Source organism: Lissotriton helveticus, chromosome 5_1 (genome assembly GCF_964261635.1).
Source record: "Lissotriton helveticus chromosome 5_1, aLisHel1.1, whole genome shotgun sequence".
In the NCBI taxonomy this organism is placed as follows: Eukaryota; Metazoa; Chordata; class Amphibia; order Caudata; family Salamandridae; genus Lissotriton; species Lissotriton helveticus.
The window spans coordinates 200,572,585-200,598,236 of NC_136065.1; the positions used below are offsets into that span (position 1 = coordinate 200,572,585).

Below are 25,652 nucleotides of genomic sequence, written 5' to 3' on the forward strand. Positions count from 1 at the left end.
CAACTCTACATACCACCACGACGCCATCGGGCTCTCCCCGTCCCCTAGACCAGACAGTAACAAAACGCATACAAAAACCCGAGAAACGACCATCACCTGCATTCTCCACCCGCCGCCCCCAAGAACCGAGTATGCCTGGCGGCCTTGAACTATGTCGACCACATGTCTAGGTCTCGGCTCCCGGTCATGCTGGGCACAGTAAACTACACTCTCCGCCTTTATCAGTGAAAGATTTCCGCAATGCGTGGTCGGTTCAAACGACCCACTGTAACGCTGCTTAACATGTGAGGAGATCGGGTTGGCGCCACAATTCGGCCGCCTCCACCGTTCCTTTGTCTGTGGTGGGCGTACTCTGTTCGCATTCGGGCTTCAGCGGTTGGACCTGCCCTTTATCGAATATGATACCACGTATAACGCACTCAATAGCATAAATAACAAAAGCAAACAAGTCGTGGCCTGTGTGCTGCGGTCGGTGGCAGATAAGCTATCCACCGCAGCGGCACACCACGATTCATCTCACTCCCGCCATGTGGTAGCCACCACTTCCCGCAACCATCCACGCGAACCCAGCGACTGGCCGACACGGTCGCATTTAAACAGAGGAACCAGTTATCTGAAATCGGAACTCCTCAAAGCGAAAGGACGCACACACGTCTACCTAGGTCTGCGCAGGGAACACCGACACAACAAACACTGCCCGGCCCGCTCTCCCTCGGCCTCCTCGACCCAGCAAACCGCCACTCTGCATCGGAACAACGACCCGCGAAAGCCCACAAGCGGGCCCTGATCACCAGCACTAACCGCACACCCGACGAGGCAGACAAACCGACGCCAGACCAGCGATGCAGGCAGGCGCAGGACGGCCACACAGAGGCCGCGCCAGGAACAGCGCCTGAAGAACAACAGCGCAGAGCAGCCCAGGGAACGAGCGCGGCGGGAGAGACCGGGCAGCGTTGCTGTGCTCTCTATAAACCCCCTGGGAACGCCCACCCCGCCAGAGGGCGCCCTCCCATTGGCCGCGCCCTCCCATTGGTCATTAGCGAGGATGGCGGCTCAATAGACTAGCGCGCTGCAGTTCCTCTCGCGCGGCATGTGGTACTAAGACGCTGTCTCGCTCAGCTCCCCTTTGCGTCGCGCGGCCAGCGGCAAATATGGTCCCTTAAGAGCTCGCTACCCTTTCTCCCCCAGTGCATATACCGAAAAGAAGGTCGGGAAAGGGCAGGTGATAAGCAAAATCTGTACTCAACTGCAGGTGAGTAATCTGAGTCACATAGCATGGACATAATTGTAGAGTGAACAAAATATTTGTACTAGAAATCGAAAATGTGTATGATGTTTTAATATTAAACCCAGTAGACACTCTCACCCATTCTCTTCCCAGTAACAGATTGTTATCTATTCCTATTCCTATAGGTGCAGTGGATACAAAGCCTTACTGCAACGGGCGAGGAAATTATAGCACTGAGACCTGCAGCTGCATCTGTGAGCCTGGCTGGACAGGACCCAACTGTTCAGAATCAGAATGCCCAGGCCACTGCCACAACAGAGGCAAATGTGTCAATGGTAAATGTATCTGTGATGAAGGCTTCACTGGTGTTGACTGCAGTGAACTCACTTGCCCCGACGACTGCAACGATCAAGGAAGGTGTGTCAATGGCATCTGCGTATGCTTCGAAGGCTATGGTGGGGAGGACTGCAACCAGGAGATATGCCCAGTTGAATGCAGCGAGTTTGGAAAGTGTGTGAACGGGCAATGTGTCTGCGATGAAGGTTTCACTGGCGAAGACTGCAGTGAGTCGCGCTGCCCCAACAACTGCAACAATCGTGGGCGCTGTGTGGAGGATGAATGCGTCTGCGATGAAGGATTCACAGGAGATGACTGCAGTGAACTGATCTGTCCCAATGACTGCTTCGACCGAGGCCGTTGTGTCAATGGAGTCTGCTTCTGCGACGAGGGCTTCACAGGGGAGGACTGTGGTGAACTGACATGCCCGAACAATTGCAATAATCGTGGTCGCTGTGTGAATGGACTCTGCGTCTGTGATGATGGGTTCCAAGGAGATGACTGCAGTGAATTGCGATGTCCCAATGACTGCAATGACAGTGGCCGATGTGTCGATGGAAAATGTGTGTGCAAAGAAGACTTCATGGGTGAAGACTGTTCTGAATTGAGATGCCCCAATGACTGCAACAACCGCGGTCGATGTGTCAACGGCCAGTGCGTGTGTGACGAAGGCTTTATGGGGGAAGACTGTGGCGATTTAAGGTGCCCTGGTGACTGTGACAACCGTGGCCGATGTGTCAATGGCCAGTGCGTGTGCGATGAAGGCTACCGAGGTGAAGATTGTGGTGAGCTCAGATGCCCAGATGACTGCAACGACCGTGGTGTCTGTGTCAATGGTCAGTGCGTATGCAACGAAGGCTTCATGGGAGAAAACTGTGGTGAACTGCGGTGTCCAAACGACTGCAAGAACCGTGGCCGGTGTGTCAACGGACAGTGCATTTGTGATGACGGCTTCAAAGGTGAAGACTGCAGTGAGCTCCGGTGCCCGGATGACTGTAATGATCGTGGACGCTGTGTCAATGGACAATGCGTGTGCGATGAAGGTTTCACTGGAGAGAACTGTGACTCCTTGGCCTGCTTGAACAACTGCAATGACCGGGGCCTTTGCGTCAATGGCCAATGCGTCTGTGAAGAAGGCTTCTTGGGCGAAGACTGCTCTGAAGGTAGGTAACAGTTACTGTTCATTTCATGTTATTTGTATATTGAGCTACAACCATCATCATTATATACTCTTTTGAAGTGTTTAAGACAGGGAGGGCATCATTGCTTCATCTGGTGCACAGGCCAGTGCAGCAAATGGATAGACTGTTTCTTAGGGAAAGCCCATCCCTTCCTGGAGAAAAGGTTACTGCAATAATGCATGGCAGCGATTGATCGCCGTCTATCAGATATCCTTTCTTAGATAATTCAACTGCATAGATGTTAATGACATGTAATATTATAGTTGCCTATGTGCCTCTTTAACAGAAAGTCAGGATCATAATTCAATCTGACATCACAGAGAGCTCCGCATAGCTGCAATTAACTAAAGATGTAAAGAAATTTAGGAGACTCAGACAGGAACAAACTTTTTCCAAACTTCATTCATATAGTAACCTTTAACTTTCACGGTTAAGTCAATCTCTTTGTTCGCATCTATACCGATAAAGTAGATATTGATGCCTGCCAGGAGGAACCCCTTCCACAAGCACCTGTGGGCCAGAATATCACAGTGACCAGCAACACAATCTAATGAGAGTCCACTGTCAGTCATGGAGGTCACTTCCGGTGCTCTCTTGGCACTTGTCCATACTCACTCAAACCAGGAGGCTAGGTATAAAGAAACCACATAGGAGTAAAACACCTCTTCAATTTTACGAAGTAAACTGATCCGGTGTTACTTTCCAGATGCTTATTTTTACATATTACAAACTAGAAATCAGCTTTTGTATAATACCTGCTAATCAGTGTAGTTACCAGCCTTGCCTCTCAATTCTGGGGAGTGTAATGAGAAGCAAGCCCTGTTGTAAGTGCCACGAGACCTCCCCCAGGTAATTAACACATATTAAACACATTGCACAGCCCCGGCCTTTGGATATTGCAATAAAACAGCACATTCGACTAATAAAATAGCAGAACAGCGCTAGTAAATGACTACAGTTTGGGACAGAGCCAAGACAAAGCTGAACAAAGGGGATCTGTACAGAGCAAACTAACAGAGCTCTGGAAATGATCTGGTGCCTTGATTACACTTTATTGAAATAAACAAAACTGCTGTTCCTCCATCTACAAGTAAGTCAATCAGCTGCTAGAAGATTTTTAAAAACCACATTCATTATTGTTCTCCTGTGGACACAATGATGACGTCCTTGACATGTGGCTGTCAACATAGCTAACATGTTTTCAGATTGTCAGTACCATACCTGTGCTGTTGCAAGTCCGAATATTATGTGGTACATATCGACGTGCCAAAATATTGTAGCTTAAAAACCGAGGATATAACTAGTGTGAAGATCGGCATATGTAGGAAAGCATAGGTAATCTGTTCCTAACTCCTAGTCTGCATATCTTGAACATATACATTGTCGAGACACACATAGGTGTAGTAAAATATAGTAAATATACACTTTCCTTCACAATATTTTATTCCTCTTTTTTTTGGCTATAATGTTTTTCTTATCTTTAGAGTTTTATATAGCGCGAACTAGACCTGGTGGAATCAGAGCGCTTTACATGAGCACCAGTGGCATTACAGACGGACACATTCTTTTTTGTTAGGCACATCGAGATTAAGGGGCAGATTTATGTTAACTGGCGCATCCCCAGGGATGCGCCAGTTAATGTGCGCCACAGTGCGCCACAGCTCCGCCACCCATGGTGCGCCGCATTTACAATGCGGCACACCATGGGGCAAAAACGGCACAGATGCGTGACGCATCTGTGCCGTAAAGGTGGCGCATTGCTGGAGTTGTGTCGCAAGCGCGACGCAGCTCCAGCAAGGCTCGGGGGTGCCCCATCTTTACAATTATGCGTCAAGACCTACGCCTGCTTCAAGCAGGCGCAGGGTTTTGACGCAGCATTGGCCTGAAAGTGACTGAGTGAAATCTCATAGATTTCACTCAGCCACTTTTAGGAGGCGTTCCTGCGCAGGAACGCCCCCCCCCCTGCGCAGGAACGCCTCCTAATGGCGCAGGGCTTTACAACGTGACGCATCTCCTAGATGCGTCACGTTGTAAATAGGGGCCTCATAAATCTGCCCCTTAGTGATTTGCCTTAAATCACAAAATGTTGAGTTTACTTACCAAGATTCGAACCCGGGATCCCCAGCTTCGAGGTCGACAGCCCTAGCCATTAAGCCTCATCCTCTCCCCAAAGTTTTGGCAAGTAGCTGTTTCAAACTGAGTGTTCAGGTAGTGTACCTTCCTATGCTTCAAACACTTAATTACACTAGGTAACGAGCCAGATTTTCATGCTTATGTTGTTGACATGCAGTTCCATTCCACCAGATTTCATGTCGAGGTCTAGTCAAGCCTTAATCTGGCTTCCATGGCAACAGTATTTCTAGTTGTCAGATGGATGAGTACAAGCTGTTCTACATTTAGCATGGAAGAGGGAGATTCCTCCTAAAGGGATTGCAAGTGAGTACTCACACTCTGGCATCTCTTCCACTCACATCGGAAAGTCTCAGACTTGTTTTTATTGTGTTACAATGACAAATGTTTTCCCTCGCAATTGACTTGCTACAAGAAATTAATCATCTGCTCTTGCAATCGGACCTGACTGCTGGCGGTCACAATGGACAATGCATTAATCTTTAGGTGGGTGCACATTCTGCACAGTTGTCCAGAAATTTCCCTTTATTGATGTATCACACCGATTTTAGCCTCAGTGATAGTCCAATTTCGAACCTTGGCTGAGGTGTACAAATACATCCCACAATGCAGCGGAGAGAACAGAGATATACATATATACAAAGATGTGGTGCAGTTCTGCTCTCTCTTTGCATGGCAGCACTTTATTCTGCCATGCACCAACGCAAACACCCTTGCAACATAGTGCAAGGGTGTATGTGTTGTGGTCAGAAAAGTTTTTATGCCAGAAGGGACACCTTCCTGTACATAAATTATGATGAAAGGCAATATCTTCTTTGTATGTGTGCTGCAGAATGCAATGCAAAGGGGCACCCAACCCTTTAGTGGGCACCTGCTTAGCCCATGGCCAATGAATATTTGTTTGATATAGGAAGCTTGGGGCCCCTCATCACATTCTACAGGGGAGGGGTGCATCAATTTGCTTCTGACCACGAGGGTTATTTTGTAATGGTTTGCTTTATTGCACTGTAGTTTCTTTTTGCAATATTGCAATAATTTTTCGACCAATATGAGCCATTTATTGTATTTGGAGCTAGGGAATCAATGTTTATTTTTTCCCAACTTATGTAATTTATTATGCTAGCAAAACTCACTCCAGTACATGCAGCGATTGCCGCAAGCTGTCACTACAGAGTTCAAACAGCTTTCGGGGTTTACAGCTCCATCTAATAAATGAGACAATTAGTCCACAGCTTTCATCACAGTTTTTATTCATCACTGAAAAAAACAATAAAAAATAGAATACTTTTGCAACTTTTCTATATGATCTCAGCTCCGTCTAAACAAACAGCAGTGCTCTATGTCTGGGCACCTACCCTTTGAGCAGCGAATCGAGCCATCAGAGATACCAAGAATATATTGACTTATGTTACCCTCAAGTCACCTGTCCCATCTCATATGCTCAAAGACATTTCAGATAGCCATCCCCCAATATTACCATAAAAAGCATATACCATTTGTTTCCATATTTTGGGAATTTTTGAATAATTCCCTAATAGATGTGATTCAGGTCAGAATGTACTTGTTAGGCCTACTTTGCAAGGCTCAAATTCCATCACTGATACATAACAGCATATAACTTGGTCCCCCATTTGTAGCACCCTCCCCATGCAATTTAATGCCATATTTCAGTTATTACACCTTCTTTCTTTCTGTTATTTTTTCTTTTGTTAGTGTCCCCTCCAAAGGACCTGACAGTGACAGAAGTGACAACACAATCTGTAAATCTGGAGTGGGCGAACGAAATGAAAGTCACAGAATACCTTATCACCTACATCCCCACCAGCCCCGGTGGCCTTGAACTGGACTTCAGGGTGGCAGGAGACCAGACCACTGCCAAAATCCGAGAACTCGAGCCTGGCGTGGAGTATTATGTCCGAGTCTTTGCAATCCTAAGGAATCAGAAGAGTATTCCAGTCAGTGCCCGAGTTGCAACTCGTAAGTAAACATTGGCACTTTTCAAGGGGCGCCAGTTTTCAGACATGCCATGGGGTGGGCTTTGCTTTATTGTGCGGGAAGTGGGCAGTCACTTAGTCATCCAAAGCACCATAATTGATTTGGGGGAAATAATTTTGCAAAAGCACAATCCTTAAGGCAACATTTGGATAAGAATACATTACTCAGAGGGTGCTGTAAGGAGGGGACTGTGGTAAGGCACACATGATACCTACTATAGTACTTTGCTCTCCTTCATCCTCAAAGCACAGCTAGATGTTGAATGAAAGAGAAATAAAAACAAATATAACTCCAAGAGGCTGCAATGAGGTGATTACCACCTACTCTCTGTTAGTATGGCTCATGAACTATTACATAGTGTGTATCAAAATCTTTTACAGGGCTTTAATGCCGTCTATAAATTGTTTGCAGGCTGAATGACTAAGAGACACTTCTTCAAGCATCACTCTAGTGCAGATGTATTTACCCTCTGATCAACAAACACATTGATCTATTAGCAGACAGATTATTTTGAACTTCCCCGACAAATCCACCTGATCCCCTCCATTCTTTATTGCAGATCTGCCAACAACTGATGACTTGAGGTTCAAATCAGTCAAAGAGACATCAGTGGAGGTGGAGTGGGACCCTCTGGACATCTCCTTTGAAACTTGGGATCTCATTATACGTAACACGGTAAGTTCAGCGCCCCCTTTTTTGTTGAGATGGTAAATATGTTCAGGGCAAACACCATCCAAAATGGAAGTATTTATTAGATTTAGAACCAAGGGTGACTTCATTTTCTTTTATTTTATTTTGAGCTGACTGTAATCAGTCCTAAATGCAGCATGGACACAGTTGTTTGTATTGAGTGAACACACTGACCTTCCTGGACCTTGACCATAAGTTAGGAAAAAGGGGTGGTTCTCCCCCCCAAGAAAGAGCTTTTGGGGGGATGGTGCCACATGCTTTAGTTCAGCACTGTATAAGTGCATTGGGATACAATTCATACGTTTGTATATGAAGATGCGAAGAAAGAAACATGAAATGGGCCAGTTATTCAGGTTGTAGTAAAGTTCCAAGCAGCAGAAAGTCATGTACATGCCCCTATTAACATACAATGAAATTGTGTGTTGCTCCATCTATACTCTATTTAGAGCTGAATGAGTCCCTGAACATAGCCTTGTGTGGTCCTTCTTCCCGGGAGAGGAGTGGAGGATTCATCTGTCCCTTGGACAATCCAGCACTGGTTGAGACATGCCTTAAGGGGTAGATGTGTTCTCGATTACAATTTTCAGCATACTATGAAAGGATATCCTTAAAAATAAATATGACAAGAATTGCAAGAGAAGAGGGGCTGCTTATTCTACTATTTGCTTGAAATAGTGCGTGAGCTATTGAAGACTTTCAATCATTTCAGAAAGAAGAGGACGGAGAGATAAGGACAAGCCTGGTAAGGCCAGTGACATCCTATGTGCAACCAGGCTTAGTACCAGGCGCGACCTACAACTTTTCCATCCATGTTGTGAAGAACAACACCCGAGGACCTGGACTTTCCAAACTGACCACCACACGTAAGTGTCTCATATTACACCAGATTGTGCCAATAAGTAGAAACACATTCTGTGTAAGGGTGCCTAACCAGGGTAGCATCTATGTTCTCTAGTATTTCATTTTAAAATGCCCTGAGGTTCATGGAGGTCAAAGCATGTGAGTGGAAATATTAGAGTCATGGGATTAGATGGGAAAAGGAGGAAACGAGGTAGCCAGATTTTGTGATACCTAGTTTTTTTGACAGAGCAGTGCAGAAATGTAAATGTTGACTAAACTTGACTATGGTTGGTCTGAATCAGCCACGGCCCGTGGAAAGAGTTTCGGTGGGGCGGAGAGGCGGGGCGGGGGAGGGGCAGGGTAGGGGGTGCTAAAAACCAGAGTATGGATAATTGAAGGTAAGTAAACAATTTAATAAATAAAATGAATTTCGTAGCGCACCCTGCATCACATTTTGCGATGCAGGGCGCGCTACGAAATTCGTTTTATTAATTAAATTGTTTACTTACCTTCAATTATCCATACTCCGGTTTTTAGCAGTCCCCACCCTGCCCCTCTCCCACCCCGCCCTCTGCCCCACCGAAACACCCTCCACAGGCCGCGACTGGTCTGTATATCAGTCTTCTATCTACTAAGGGACACAGAGTTGGAAATGGCAACCAGGCAACCAATGTTGCAAGTCTGGTGAAAAGCAGGAAAAGACGGGCTCAAGCATATGAAGACAGAAGAAGCTGAACGATGAAATGATGGTTCCAAAAGAGAACAGAAAAGGATAAAGAATTAATCAGTGGTAGATGTCCACAGAAAGGTAGTTGGCAATTGACGACTTGGGGAATGAATGAACATGTAGGAGTGGTCAGAGAGTTGAGGAGACGTTAAAGACAATGTGGACAGAGGATGTATTAACTTGTAATCTTCATGATTATGGAGAGAATGGAGCAAAATAAACATAGAGGCAAGGTGGCTGTGAAGACCACCAGTATTTGAGGTGGATACTTAAGGCTACTTTGGTGTTAGTCAAAATTACAGAAGCATATTGAAAAGAGTTGGAATAAGTGATATGAGAATAAGAAATGGCAAGTCCATTAAAGGCAATAATCATCATGGCTGTAAACATAAATAATGAGATAGAGGTTGTATGGCGATATTTAGTGTAGAGATAATTGGCCCATGACTTTTGAGTGTGGGAATCACTGTTGTAGTGTGGACACCAAGTGGAAAAGTGGAGGAAAATAGAACTGGCTGAATAATCAGGATAAATGATGGTCGCAAGTATAGAAGAATAGAGTCAAGTATTTCAGTACATGTAATTGAAGGCAGGAACAGACATGTAAGGGGATTTAGAAAGTTCAAAAGATGGTGAGTGGATGGATAGAGAATTTGCAGACAACAAACAGTATCATGCAATTTTACTGATATATTTTATTTAATGCATTTTTATAAAGCGCGGACTTTACCCGAAGGTGTCAGATAATGTGGGTTGTACTGTTGAGGATGATATGGACAATCCAAAGTTGGAGAAGAAGAAGGTTCTAAATAAATATGAGAGAACAAAGGTAGAACAGATGGTGGTGTGAAAAGTCTGTCACAAAGCTCAGTACTGATCTGTGGTGACATCTGTGTCGACTTAAAAGTTGCAAGATGAAAACTCTGCAGGAGTCATTCTGCCTTTCATCCTTCTGATGATGTTTAAAGAGAGCACAATGCCATTTGATAGTTCCAAGACCTGTTACTTACAAAAGAGCAACACTCTGGTCGTAAGCACCCTCTAAGTACATGATTTTATTATTATTATTTCATTTATCAATGGATGCTTCCATGGTGGTGAGAAGTGTATCATTGAATACAGCCTCATGCAGGATTTGACAATGTATGAAGTTTTGATTAAATAGTAGAGTGATCTCAGAGGAATTGATAAGTTCTGGTGAACTAAGTTTGGTGATGGTCCTATGAATGAGTGTGTGATTCGCTAATTGACGAATCGTTAGGATAGACAACTGTATGAATTTTAGTCCTTATATAAGTGCAAGGGACAATGTTCACATTTGACGTGGTAAGTGAACGCTTAACCCCTCCCATGCTCATGACGAGCTCAGCTTGTCATGAGCCACGGTGGCCGTGTGCTCATGATGAGCTGAGCTCGTCATGACCGTTGCGCCGCGCCCACGCCGGGATAATTCCCCTGCTGTGTTGGGCGTTCCATTGGAACGGGCGTGGTCGTGACGAGCTCAGCTCGTCATGAGCACACGGCCACCGTGGCTCATGACGAGATGAGCTCGTCATGAGCACCGGGGCGCTGCGCACACCCCTCCTCCCCCTAGCACAGCGGGGGAATTAGCCCTGCAGGCAAGGGGTTAAAGCTTAAGCATCATAAGTTATGCTGAAAACATGTGTAACAAACCTACACCTCTGGGACCGATCTTTTAGCCGACAACTCTCCAGTGCCTTGTTGGACTGCGTCTCCTCCAATGAAATTAGAAGCATACCGAATCATTAACAACATCAGCACCACACAAGGGAACAGCTGCTGATCAAATGTTAAGTGTTAGGATGGGCTTGGGCCGAAGTCGTGCAGAGCTACTGCCATTCGGTCCACAAGTAGGGAAAAGAACCGTTCATGACCATTAGCTTCAGTACTACCACTGATGGTGGCAGCCATCCAGAGCTCTACTGCGCTGTAGGGAAGATCTTCCTAAGTCTTGCAGGGGATTGGCAGGAAGACTGGTTGCACCAGCAGCAGCGTGGCATGTAGTGGGGAGGAGCAAGAAAGCTCCAATGGGGAGATGCTAGCCGACAGTGAAGTGGCTGAGTTAAAGGGAGCATGTGAGATCACTTCTCGCATTAAGAGCTGCCTAGAAGTCAGGTTTCATCACTGAAGGACCCCTTTCCATACAAACATGCACATATGCTGGTTCTTAGGTGGGTTGCTACCCTGTCACCGCACTCCATCACATCAACAAAGAGCTCCTGTTCTATTGGAGGCAGAGCATGGCAATCATTCCCTTTATGGCCTGGCATATCATTCACTGCTGACAGCACCGGAGCTATACATTGTGAAAGACTCATCTGGGCCCTCATTCTATGGCCCTTTGGCACTTGGCTCCTACAGACTAAACAGAGAGATGTCTGCCCCCCTCCCCCTTCCTGGAGACGGCTACAAATCAGCGCCTGGAGGGGGGGGGGGCACACCAGGCAGTCTGCTAAAGCCATATTGCTTTTTTTTGTGGTGGGGGGGGGGGGGGTGCGTGCATTGGCGGGCTTCCTCGCGCATTACCCCCGGCAGCCGCAGACCCTCCCGCCCTCTCCCCCACAGGAGCCTTGGGAGATGAAAACCGATAACTCTGACAGCGCTGACTGCAGGGGGGGGGGGGGGGAGCCGGCCTTGAAAGGTTCATGTTTATCCAGGCAATGAATGTGACCACGTGCCCTCATGGGTGAACGGAGCATATCCTGCCGGTCTTCCTCTCCTCCAGCACCATCCATCTCGCGCCTCTTTCTATAAAGCCAACCTTTCCTCCTTCTCTTTCAGGTTTTCTCCTCTCCCTCAACGTCTCTGACATTTGCTTATTCCATTCTCTCCTGCGTGCAGCCAGCTCCATATCTTCCTTCTTTCACTTACACACCTGGTGCCGCTTTGTGTCCTTCACTTTGGCCGTATTTACACTCTGGCGGATGTTAACCTGGACTCTGTCACCTCAGTGGAGGACCGTCCGTCCCATTCAGACTGCAGAGATCTCTGTGGCATGAAGAGGGCCGTAGTAGCGGCTCCTGGAGGGATGCTGCGGGGCGGTGAGGCGGGGCGGGGGAAGGTCAGGGTGAGGGGTAGTAAACTCCAGCATGTGGCCCATCAGAGTTAGGTAAATAAATAAAACTAATTAAATTGTGCGCACTGTAACGCATTTGGCACTGCAGTGCGCGTAATTTAACTTGTTTCATATAAAGCGCAACTACTCACCCGTGAGGGTCTCAAGGCGCTGATGGGGGAGGGTCTGCGGTTCAGTCAAAGAGGTCCTTCCGGAATGCGGCAGCGATGGTGGTTGCCTGAGGTGCAGCGGCAGGGAGTTCCAGGTCTTCGCAGCAAGGTAGGAGAAGGATCTTCCTCCAGTTGTGGTCTTGCGGATCCGTGGGACGGAGCGGAGATGTCTGGTGGGAGTGCAGGAGGTGTGGCGGTGGTTGAGGTATGCAGGTTCGTCGTTGTGGTGGGCTTTGTAGGCGTACATAGGCAAGAACAATGATAGACATGAACAAGGAAAATGGCGGACATGGGAAAGGAAAATGGTGGACAAGGACAAGGAAAATGGTGGACATCGTTAAGAAGAATGTGCGATCGGTGTTAATATGTTCGGTTCACTGTCACTGTGACCTGGAGGCCCTTTAGCAGGCGGGCCACCGTATCAGTTTTACCCTGGCAGAGGCAGTTGTGCTTCGTCGGTGTATGTTGATGCTGCTTTGCTGAAAAATTCTAAACCCCCAGTCTCTGCCACCTCTCATCATTCAGCTCTTATCCCAATCTCTCCTCGCTTCTCTTACTGATGGGTTTTTACAAATCTTCTCCGTCACTCTGTCACTTCCTTATTTGTCTCCATTCTTCCATGAGCTGATTCTCCCTGCTCAATCTGACCCAACTGTCCAATTCTCTTACATTTATAGACCATCGCTTCAGTTCTTTCTCTTTTCTAATTCACTTTTCTTGATCCATCGCCACCCTCCCATCCACACTTCATGTCACATGAGGGAAACGACTGTGAGGCACTGAAGGCTTGCCTTGAGTGAGGTGCTTTAAAAGACTGTTCTGCACCACTCTTTCTCTTCCCCTCGTTCACATGCTAAGCCTCTGTGTGTGTGCGCATCTTATTGCATCTGTGTACCTCTGGGTGTGTGTTATGCGTACAGACTACTGTGTACATGAGCCTGTGTAGTATGTCTATGTTTGGTGGGTGTCTGTACACCTGTGCATTGCTATGTACGCGTGCAAATGAATGCACTTGTGAATATGCTCTGGTTGTGTTTACACGTGTGTGTGTGTGTGTGTGTGTGAAGGCACGTGTATATGTGCATGCGTCTGTGTGTATGTGTGTGCATTTGCGTCTGTGTGCATGTGTCTGCACTTGTGTTTATACACCTGTGTGTGCACGCATACTTCTGCATTTGTGTGTGCCTTTCGTTGTGTGTGTCTACTTTTTGCCTACATTGTCTGCACCCTAATATTCATTCATTTTAATATAAAGGTAACAGTGCTATTGTCATTTCAGACGTGCCCAACCCTCACTTGTGCACTGAAAGGTGTATCACACACTGACCATATAAGGGTGCAGCAGCTGCGCCAGGAGGCACTTTCATATATCTCATTTACGCGGTGATAGTCATTGTTCGGATGCCCCCGAAAGCAAGAAGGATGGGAATAAGATATAAGAATGATATTTATATGCAGACACACGTATTGTGATGCAGAGGTCAAGAAGCATTGTCCTAGGCAGGTGAATGATAACGACGCACCATCTGTAAGATGTTGCTACGAGATGGAGCTATAAAGTGAGAATAAAAAGCAATGAGGCCACTCAGAGAGGAACACCGACGGGTTTTCTAGGTCCCAGGTGTATGACACACAGATGAACACGTGACACAGCTCAGGGCTCTGCACTTCTTGTCATCTCATACGTGTTGAATGGCTTTTTCCACACGCGTGTGCCTCGAGCTCCTGTCTTAGCTCAGACTTATCAAGCACTCTGACCTCTGCGATGGAAAAGCGATAGATATTTTCAAGGGCAGCTCTGACAGGCAAGGTCAGGCTCGGAATCCTGAGGAGGCCGGGCAGATGTTGCCATAGAAGCCACGCCCCTGCAGAGCGGGCGAACCCGACAGCTGCACAGGGAACAGTGGGGTGTGGGCTCTTCTAAGAGATCCTTTTTAAAAATAAAAAAAATGGGGAACATTTTGCATTTTTCATAATTTTCTTTCTTTTCTGTAGTAGCTCTATGCATCTTCTAACAGAGCATAGATTGAAATGGATGTTAGAATGTTACTAGGTAGGGCTGGAACGTTAGCAGAGCCCCATGTTCTAGGTTCTCTGTTGGAACGTTAAGGTTCAAAGGAGTGGTCAGTTGCTGTTTAACCACGTGCTACCAGCAGCTCGTTACAGTGGTGCATGTCAATAAACTTACTTTGAGTAGATCTTCATGTTTTCGGCGTCCATTGATCACCACCCTTTCCCCTCGCTCATTCTCCCCTCACTCCTTAGTCCTGCTCGCTCATTTGTGTCTCGCTCCCTCTCCTCCTCCATTCTCTAACTATACGTCTTCGTTATCCTTTCTCACCCGTCTTTTTCCAGCTCTGTCCTCACCATCACTGTTCTTTGCCCTTTTGCTTCTGCTTTCTCCTTCCTGCCACTCTGTTCTCCCCCCGCCCCTCATTCTTGCCTCCATCACTCCAAAAATCCGACTGCATTGGGCGTGTGAGATAGTCCCAGGGCACAAATCCTAAAAAAGAAGTGGGGGGACGCTGACGTCACAGCAGGAAGTGACGTCACGAAAGGTGGCTTGCACCATCAGACTCATTGCCTCCCCTCGCTCACCCCTTAGATGCGATGGCATCGGAGAAGCCAGCGCGTGAGCAGCGTTCTGAATGAGCCCCGATCTCGCTCCAGAGAGGCCAAAGAGTGAATGTGTGGCTCCATTTGCTCCAGTTATTGAGCTCCCGATAAAATAAGCGGGGGGACGTTGCCCACCCGCCTGGTACCCCGACTCAAGCCCTGTATAGTCCTCTAGGTTGAACCAAGACCTGAGTTATCAAATCTCAATCAAAGGACTGAAAATGGTGGTAAAAAAACCTTGTGGTGAAAAGAATCAATGTGAGGGATGAGACAGCTACACTGTCAAAGTCAGAACTATCAAGGTGGTACATTGAACACCGTAATTGGGAAGTAGTAACATCTGTTGCTATTGGAGCTAGTTGCACTGAACAGCAAGGCAGGTGATAAGAAGAAGTAGGCAACAAAGTTTTATTGTTCTAATCAAAAGATTAAAATAAAAAGTATAAAACATCACCATCAGCACAAGTATCAGGTGATCAGTCAAAATCATACTATTTTAAAATCAAAGTATAAAAACAGTCAGCTTGGTTCTGGACACTCGAGTTCAATTCATAGTATAAGGCAATGTATTTAAATCCAAAATTGATGCTTTATAAGCCTGGCTTAACCATGTCATTCGCATTATTAATACACAGTTGTCCCTGACACTATAACAGTAGCAAGCAGATACTGTTTTATTAAATACAAGATTTTGGGGCATTGTGCAGAGATATATGGTTTGAAAAGAAAGTATAAGGGCAATTTGTTTAAGCCTAGATACAAATAAAAAATTGAATCAGAATATAAAAACAATGTACTTAAATTACAGAATTAATTATTTTTAAGCCTTGTCTAATAATATTATTAGCGTTATTCTTGCACTATTGTCCCTGACACTATTACAGTCTCAAGCAGCCTTTACAGTAGATCTTATTTGGCTTTCTAAGGGTCTATGGGAAATAATGTTTCTTGAATACGATAGTTTAGTGCAAATGCACAAAATATGAAGAGACAAATGATTTAAGATCAATGTATAAAATCAACTTGCTTAAAACTAGATACAAATGAATTTAAGTCAGGGTATGCAAATAAGTGCTGAAACCATGAGGATAATGCTTTATAAGCCTCGTCTAGAAATTTCATTAGCATTATTATTGTGCTATCTTTCCTAATACTAAAACAGTATCTAACAGCCTCCACGGTTGATCTTAATTTTGCCTAATTAAAAGTAGGGCACAATCATTTTTTTCTTAAATACAAGAGATTGGGGCAAATACATAAAACATGCAGAAGGGATTCAGTTGTGAGCCCACAAAGTCACCGAGCGGTTCTATCTTTGAATAATGGGTTCCATTTAAACTCAAATTCATGAATCAGGAAATAAACATTTCCTTTTAACATACCCAGACAAGTTTGACCCTAGATACTCTTGGATCTGAAAAGGTATCAAAGACTAAAAGAGGAGGCTTGTAGATGAGTAGGTGCTTGACCCCAGTGTGAATATCACCCATCAGAGGTGGTGAGGAATGTATGCTGGGTCTGTTTACTTCAGCAAAACCAATGCAACAGTGTCTTGTATTTGCAGAATACAGGCTGTTCAAATGTGATCCTGTGCAGCATATCAGTTATTTGTTATGGGCAATGTAAGTTGACAAATAAAGATGATAATTTCTCGTGATAGTTCGAAATCAAGGGCAGCTGTGTGCTTTATCTGCTAAAGTGTAAAATATCCTTACATCTCAGACTTGTTATAGGTGTTACAATGGATTGAAATGTGATAGGCACTCAGACAATGCTGAGCTTGTCACCATTTTAAGGTGCTGTGCAGAAGGCGGCACATATTCATTTGAGTAAAGACACTACACGTTATTGCAAGAATAGTTGCTTCATTTAGATGTACCCAAAGATGGTTTTCTCAGACAAGGCATATTTTCTTAATAGTACACGTGGCTGATGAAATGCAGCTACAGTGACCCAACCAGTCTCATTAAACAGGAGTCCCCTCCAAAACTGAGCACAGTCTCCTAGAGTGATTATACAAGCACTGGCTGGATATGATGTATACTGATAATGTATATTTCTTCTACTAAAATGAGTTTATATCAGGTGGCATTCTATGGTCAAATTTATAAAACACTTCGGGAAATATGCACTATCTGAGAAAACAATCTTCGGGTGCATTTTTTTGTCTTTGAAAGGTGGTTTTTTTTTTTTACAAATATCCCTGTTTGCTATGTCACAGGTCTGGATGCCCCAAGTCAGGTGGAGGTGAGAGACGTCACCGACTCAACCGCTTTGGTCACATGGTTCAGGCCGCTGGCACAAATTGATGGCGTTATCCTATCCTATGGGACAGGAAGTGAGGCACCCACCGTTGTGGAACTCTCTGAAGATGAAAGTCAGTACTCTCTAGGAAATCTGATCCCAGATACTGAGTATGAGGTGACACTGCTCTCACGTCGTGGGTTCATGAAAAGTGACCCAGTGACTGAGACCTTTACCACAGGTAAGAGTAGTTTACTGACTTTGTTGGATTAAGTATGTAAAGTAATGAATTGTTATTTTTTTGTGATTGAGTAATATAATCATTCTCTCTAAACAGATTTATTTTGCCTACAGTAATAGAGAAAGGCAAGGGAAAGCAACCTGATTAAGATTTTCACACTATGTGCAAAATATTTGGGGCCTGATTCACAAAGAGCCTCCACACCCTTGGCAGAGGCCCACAGTCAGATGGGAGTCTCCATGCTCGTAACAGAATTATTAAAAAAAACATAGTTGATGGACAGAATGTAGAACAATGTCATACATTCACCCCAGTACAAGGATCTGGGCCTAAATCCATCGTTTTTTTGCACTCCACACCAACAGAATTTCTGCCATGAGAAAATGCTTCACGTGTGACCCTTTGCCACGTGTGTGAAGGCATTTGTATGTGCATGCTTGTGTATGTTTTCGCGTCTGTATGCATGTGTCTATGGACTTGTGTTCATGCACCTGTGTATTCATGTGTGTAAGTGTACATGTACACCTTTGCATTTGTGTACATTTCGTAGTGAGTGTGTGATATTTTCATACATTGTCTGCACCATAACACTCAATGTACCCAAAGATGTTTTTCTCATTGCATAGATCCTGCCCGGGTGCAGAGACCTCGGGCCTCCATTAAGAGTGCTGAGGCCCTTTGTGAATCAGGCCCTAAGTAAATGGTGTCTAGAGAGGGAGGGGCGATTCACAAAAGTAAGCTGAGACAAAATCCTAACTTTACGGCTATCCGTATTCACAAAGGCCATTTAGGTGTAGTAAAGTTAGGATTTTGTCTCAGTTAAACTTAGGTTTTGCCATTAAGTTTAACTTAAGTAAAACTTAAGTTTAACTGAGACAAAATCCTAACTTTGCTACTCCTAAATGCCCTTTGTGAATACCGAAAGTCGTAAAGTTAGGATTTTGTCTCAGATTACTTTTGTGGATCGGGCCGGGACACTTTGTCCGCGATGCTTTTCTGTGTGTGCTGTGCATGGGACTCAAGCAGCACCTCACTGATGAGGCCCTGTGAGACCAAAATAATTCAACACTTGATTACTGTCTCTTGCATGGAGTAGTAGTTCAGATCAGACTGTTACAGTTGGCTCTGGGGTATGATTGGCATAAAGATGACCCTCTTCTGTAATAGTACATGTGAACAAATATTACCCAAGCTATGCTTATTAGTTTAAAAGATCTGGCAAAAGTGATTTAATCAAATATTAGCTTTTCTATTGCATGTCCCATAGCACTGACTTCTGGGGCTCCATGTAAACACGTGAACCAATAGTCACTGAACAACAGCATTGCTTTTGTATAATACTTGAAAATTATGGCAAAACTTTTTGCTCTCCTTTTGCATGGTGATGTAATCCATTCCTAGAATGCTGGTAGTCATTCCACAGCACAATCAGAGAGTAAAAGTGTCAGGCTTAAAACAAGCATGATACAGCAAGAGAAGTGCACCCAAGATAATGTCAATTCGGCAAAATCCAAGCAGTATTATGGGGCAGATTTACTTAGAATTCACGCAACACACTGGAGAATGGCCAGTTGCTGCACTGCATTGCATGAATGGGAGAGAGCTGAAGATACGGTGCTCTTCAGCTCTCTCCCTGCTGTGGCGCACTTGAGGCTGCCTATCATCATTGCTGGCACCCTTGAGCATGTTGCAAGGATGCCCGCATTACAGGCAGGATTGATTTGTGCAGGATGGCATACGTTCCGGAAGAAAACCAATCCAAAGAGGAAGTAACAAGGAGGAATACATCTATTTCTCCTCGTTATGCCTCACTGGGGAAGATGTAGCATTTTGATACATTACCAGGTTGACTACCTTTAGTAAATCTGGAAATGCGTCTGAATCCTGTGGTGGATGCATGGGAACGCCCATGCTCCATCCATGAAACACCTTCTCAACATAAAGTCACACAAGGCAATGCTATATGCTGCCTTGTGTTACTTTGTATTTACTAACCTTTTCAAAGCCACGCAAAGTGGCTTTAAGTGGCCTAGTAAATGCCAAAAAGGATTTTGCATCTGGGCTGCCTCACAAAAGTGAAGCAACCCCACTGCCAAACCTTACTAAATCTGCCCCTGAGTGTGAAGTTGATGAACACAGAGTTTGAACTGTTTTGCACATGAAAGAGTGGGCATTAGGGCAGGATTCCATCTCATTCATGGGTCAAACACTCTTGACAAGTGTAGCTGTTTGTGTGCACACACTGAAACTCTACTTCTCCCATCTCTTATGTTGTTCCTTATATGTCTATAAAGAGGGGGTCTGTGGCTTTTCGGTGGCATTCAATTTTCCATAATACATTATTAAAACTAAGGACCTCATTTGCAATGAATTGGCGTAAGGCAGCGCCGCTAGTCTTTTTACTGTGCTGCCCTACGACAATTTGAAAGGGCGGGAATGCACTATATGTACGAGATATGGTGTATTCCTCTCCTTTCTGCCTGTACTGGTGCACAATTTAATGTCTAACACCAATGCAGTCACCCTTGCATCATCTGCATTATTGGCAAGATTGTTTTTGTGCATTAAGTTACACCTTTCTGCACAAAAAACATTCATTGAGGCGTTTTCCTCTTTCTACGTGTGCTGCAAAATGCAGCACATGTAGAAAGAGGAAAAATTAGGAGAAATAAAGATATTTTTCCTCCTTACGCCTCCCCTTGGGAAGAGTACAGTTTTGACGCATTTCCAGGTTCACAGAACCTTGTAAATCTGGGAATGTGTCAAAACCCAAGGGTGTTGCATGGGAAAACCCTCCACAGTGCTCATAGACTTCCCCCTGATGTGCTGCGTTGCCTTACACCATATCTATGAGGCCATGAAAAGCCACACAGAGTGACTTTGCGTGGCCTCGTGGATATGGGTCTGCACTCTGCGCCATCAGAGCATCATAAAAAGTGGCGCACCTGCGGCGCAAGGGGCTTGCAAATAAGCCCCTAAGTCTATTGGGAAATGACTTACATTTAAAGATTTTGCAACAAAGTAATTTTTAAAAATATTACTTTTGTTTATATAGATTTGGATGCTCCAAAGGATCTGCGACGGGTGTCCCAGACTGACACTACCATTACCTTGGAGTGGAAGAACAGTCAAGCCAATGTTGATCTTTACAGGATCAAATTTGCCCCTCTCTCAAGTGGAGATCATGCTGAGATAACCGTGCCAAAGAGCAACCAGGCCACAACCAAAGTCACCCTCACAGGTAGGACTCAAGGTGGAAAGCTGAGAGATATTAATCAGCAGAGTCAAAGGAAATAGGTAAGCTGCGCTAACAGATACGGGGAAATGCAGACCAGAGAAATGATTATATGTCCACAAAAGTAGAATATCAAAATAGATCGAAATTATCATGAGAAGAGAATGGCAGAGGGATAAAGACTGACATAAGGAACAGTGGAAAGAAAAATGTTATGAGTGATGGAAGAAAGAACATGATATTACATTATGTAGGTCACTTCTGTACAAGTTATTTCTGCTTTCACACAGCCTCAATGAGCAAGGAGGAAAAGGAGAGGAATGGGATTGGCAAAGACAGGGAAGGAAGGCGACTACATACAATTTTCTGACTCTATTGGACTTATTTTTGGAAACAGTAAAGTATGAAAGTTTAAGTCATGGCTGTCTGAGCAAGAGTTGTAACCATTATGCCGTACTAGAACTTATTAACTGCATCAGTGGATTGTTACCGGTTGTCAAAGTCAATTGCTAAGTTGATAGTTAGAAAGATCAAAGTGGATATTCACAATAAATCCACAGACCGCACCTTATTACATTTACAACCGGAGTGAGCCTGTATGAGATTTTGCATCCTCATCTTCAATTACCCTTTGCTTCACTCTTCTCCTGGCCCTCTATCCAGTCTCTTTAATGCCATGTAGATATCACTGGTAATTTAATTAATGCCCCAAGAGGGCCTACTGTCAGAGCATAAGACCTGTCATCCCTCAAAATGTTGTTTGAAAATGAAATACCTTGAAAAAGCAAGAGACAAAAGGTATTCAGCAAACAGGAAAGTTTGTTTAGTTAAACAGAGCGGCCCGGAGAACAGTTACAGGCACAGGGTCTGAGGACTGTCTCAATCTACAATCGGTCTGCCACCTCTTTTATACAGTTCATCATAGGTAATAAAGACTTTCTGGAGATCAGTGTATGGTAAGGAATGTAAGTTGCTGCCTTAGGAGTCATAAATTAATTGTCCAATGGAGAGTACAGGTGGGCCTCGACCTTGCTCAGACAGAATGTGGCCAGTGGGTAACCTGTCCAGCTGTCCAGGTTATGTGTTTGTCTGCTGGCTACGTGCCACCCCACCTGTGACCTTATCAATCAGTGACCTCTGGTCTAGGTCTCAGAGTCTGCCGGACTACATTAATTTGCGAGTCGGGGTTTACGTGTAGTTCACGACGCGTGAATTCGGTAATAACGATGCAATTTCGTTCTCATAAATGATTGTATAGTTTTTCATATGAGCATCAACTTTTTCCATATTAACAAGAGTCGGATCCCTGCCTTATTGTGTTAGATCCAAAATTGCACTGAAGGTCTGTGCAATTTTCTTTCCTCCATGGGTCTCAACTCTTTCCACAGCATTGCTGTTCCTCTGTGAGAATGAGACCCTAAGAGCCTGCCTCCTGTCTTATGGTTTGCTTTGCCATTTGCCAGCCTGAAACATCATAAGGCCCAATTCTAATCTTAGAATTTTCAATCCTCTCTCCAGAACTGAGAAATCTCAGGGCCTAGTTTTCAGTTCAACAGGTGTTCAGATTTGGATACAAACAGGACATTAAGCTCAAACTGGGAATGTCATTACTAGATTCATCAGGTACTTCCCAGAATAAATTTGATGGATAAAACTCCACACATGTCATATTAACTTTCCGACCCATACGATATGGGTCTCTATTCTTCCAGAGACCTTGCTCTACTTCTGTCTAATGCATCCCCCTGGAGTACCCTCTCACTATCCACTCAGAACTTCCGGGCTTCCCTCCATGGACCCAGGGACCTTCGTTGCTCATAAAATGTAAATGTAAATGTAACTGCTTGTCCTTTTATCCCTTATGTATCCAGCCCCCCACGCTAAGTCTAATGTTTGCTACTTCTGATTCCTGTAAAGCGCTCCGATACCCTAACGGGTCAAGTTAGCACTCTATAAAAACTCAAAATAAAATACAATTATAAAAAATATATGGATGTATTATTCTAGCTCCCAACCTGGAACACCATAAGGCTTGACCCAGGTCTCGGTATTGTCTATTTAACTTGGTTGGCCGTAGGGTGCTCAATGTTGCTGTATGCTGCTAAAGTGGTATGAGAACAGGGGAAGAAGAGAAGAGAAGGCTGACATGGAAGGTGGAGGTGGTGAAAAGGGAGGCCTGGTATGGGAGAAAGGCACATAATTTTATGACGTGCAGATTGCCTGTGTAGAATGAGAGTGTAAAGTAACGTGAACCAAGTGTATCTAACCCCCCCCCCCTATCTACTTTAGATCTGAAGCCAGGAACTGAGTATGGCATTGGAGTCACTGCTGTGAAACAGGACCGAGAGAGTGGCCCGGCTACCATCAATGCTGCAACAGGTGAGACTCCATTTAAGAGCTACTGCTTTAGTTATGGGTTTCTTTTGGCCAAATTCCCCTAAAATGTGAAATTGAATTTAAAATGTGTGCCCCTTACCCCACCAGACCTAGACGCTCCAAAAGACCTTCAAGTCAGCGGGTCTTCGGAAAGCACTCTAGCCCTCCGCTGGAAACGGCCCCAGGCCAAATTTGAACGCTACCTCATCAGCTATATTTCTAATACCGGAAAGAAAAATGAAATGGAAGTGCCCGGAAATGTCAACACTTTTATTCTGACTGGTCTGGATGCTGGCACAGAATACAGCATCTCCATTGTAGCTGTGAAGGGCAGACACACGAGCAAGCCAGCTTCAGTGATTGGCTCTACGGGTGAGTACCGCCATCTTGAATATATGAAGAAGTCTTGTTTTAGGAGCCCACAGGAGGCAGTCTGGCCAAATAAGGTCTTCTTTAGAAGAAACCTCACAGCCAACATCAGTGCCTTTATTTGTACCTGTTTAGGTTGCTGCGTTTCAACAAAGCGTACACAGTGTACATTTCATCAGTAAAGAGTAAGCACTCCAGTCTTCCATTTAATTCCCTGAGATTTGATATGTTTAATTTCTTTATGACTATCTAATTTTTTTACACATGCCGGTCAAACGTCACCTGAAGGTGTAGCAGTTGTTAACAAAGCACACAGAAAAAACTGTAACAAAAACATAAAAAAAATATGGAATATATCTCTTTCTCTCTCTCTCTCTTTATATATATATATATATATATATATATATATATATATATATATATATATATATGTATACACACACACACACACACATATATATATATATATATATATATATACATACACACACACAATGCATATACTAAAATAAAAAACACTCACCTAGTGCTCTAGAAGGGTACCCATCAAAGCACATTCACTCAATACACTACAAAACTTTATGCAAAGTCCTTTGCTATTGGCATGCCCCTCATCAGCCATTTGCCCTGTAATCAGACATACCTTTCAGTAACAGGTACATTCCCAATATCAGGTACATCTGATTCTCAGAGATATACTGGCTTATCACGGCGTTCAGCTTACTATTCTCTAGCATGTCACATGTTTAGTATACAAGTGTTGGTGTGTAATATGCTATGCATTCTCCCAGTTTTGGGGAAGAGGCCATGATTCACGAGCGGTGAAGCCTCTAGTGCGTCATGTTGTTCCTCCCCTCCCTCAGCAATGGTAATAAACAGCATATTGCACTCAGCAGATCTGCATGTTTGGTTTACATCATGCTGTTGTTTTTATGTGCACTAGTTATGAACAAAGATGTGTAAATACAGCCAGAAACATGGGGTTAAATCTTTCACTGAGGCATAATCGCAATAACCAGCCTGTGAGTTTTTCTTCTTTAATTCGGTTCAAGCTTGGAATCTGGGGAACATTAAGTAAGGTAGTCTCAAGGCAGCTCTTCACTACTGATGTGGCAATAACTCTTCGTAGAAGTAAACATATGTGCAAATGTGCGTTTATTGAAATAACATGTTATATTAACACCTTTTATTTTCCTTGGCAAGACATGAATACAGTTCTCTTTCTTCTGTTCTTTAGAGTAACACATGTCTCAGATGTGCCCTGTTCTGCTCAGTGCATTGCTGCTCACATGAGATGTTTGTACTAGTTTCTCTTTGGGGTGTTACAATACATCAGTGTCCTTAATAGTTGCATTACAGGGGTTATCAGTGGGCTTCTGGCCTGCATAGGCCAATAGTGATGTATATCAAACTAAATGCACATATGATAATCAAGTAATCGCCCATTGAAACTTGGGTCTAGTAAATTGGAGTAATACATGTTAAAACTCCACTCCAACTTTAAGATAGCCAATAAAAGTCCACTAGTGGACCAGCGTATGCTGTATCTTTAGATCATGTTATTCCCATATTATCGCCCAAGCTACCTATCCACCCAACTGGAAGCCAGTCGTACTACTTTCAACCACAAGTCAGGCGTCCTCTCTTGTCCAATCTGCTTGAAATGCAGTGGCAAATCAGAGGTGAGAGGTCAGTTCTGATTGCTACACTGCCTAGCAGAAAAAGTGGAATTTTTCAAGCAATGCACACTGCACTGCTACTCACCAGAAAATCTATTTTCAGTCAATGCACAGAGCTAGAAGATGCTAAAATAGACTTATTGCAATTTTAACCTTTTTGTTACTTTCCCTTGTCCAATGCAATGGTTAAATTGCTGTTACTTTGCTTCGTGTGTTGAATACAATTTTGCGTTTTCCATCTAGATCTAAGTATTTCTGATGGTTAGAATCTTTGCTAAGCAACCGAATGATTGTAAGGGTGATACTGCAGTATATTACTAGTAGTCTGTCATAGAAGCGTTTATGTGCCTCAAATGGAGTAGTAAGCACTACATAAACGCAATCTGAATGCTTGTGCATAATTTAATAAATGACCACAGAGAGGTAATGTTAGTTGAAATTATAATCCCAAACGAGACATATGAGACAATAATATAAAAATATGCACACAGTATTACACTAGTATTCGTCTACAATATA

The 25,652-nt window shown here is 44.3% G+C and overlaps 1 protein-coding gene across 4 annotated transcripts in view; it reads left to right on the forward strand.

The window, feature by feature from the left end:
* Nucleotides 1-25,652, forward strand: part of TNC (tenascin C) — a 177,455-nt gene that overhangs the window by 89,981 nt on the left and 61,822 nt on the right. For all 4 annotated transcript variants that reach the window (XM_078641994.1, XM_078641995.1, XM_078641996.1 and 1 more), the window contains exons 3-10: nucleotides 1,414-2,727; nucleotides 6,589-6,852; nucleotides 7,430-7,545; nucleotides 8,270-8,423; nucleotides 17,211-17,474; nucleotides 20,530-20,715; nucleotides 22,999-23,088; nucleotides 23,194-23,457. In XM_078641994.1, coding sequence (XP_078498120.1) covers nucleotides 1,414-2,727; nucleotides 6,589-6,852; nucleotides 7,430-7,545; nucleotides 8,270-8,423; nucleotides 17,211-17,474; nucleotides 20,530-20,715; nucleotides 22,999-23,088; nucleotides 23,194-23,457 — 2,652 coding nt within the window. The remainder of the gene's footprint in view (nucleotides 1-1,413; nucleotides 2,728-6,588; nucleotides 6,853-7,429; nucleotides 7,546-8,269; nucleotides 8,424-17,210; nucleotides 17,475-20,529; nucleotides 20,716-22,998; nucleotides 23,089-23,193; nucleotides 23,458-25,652) is intronic.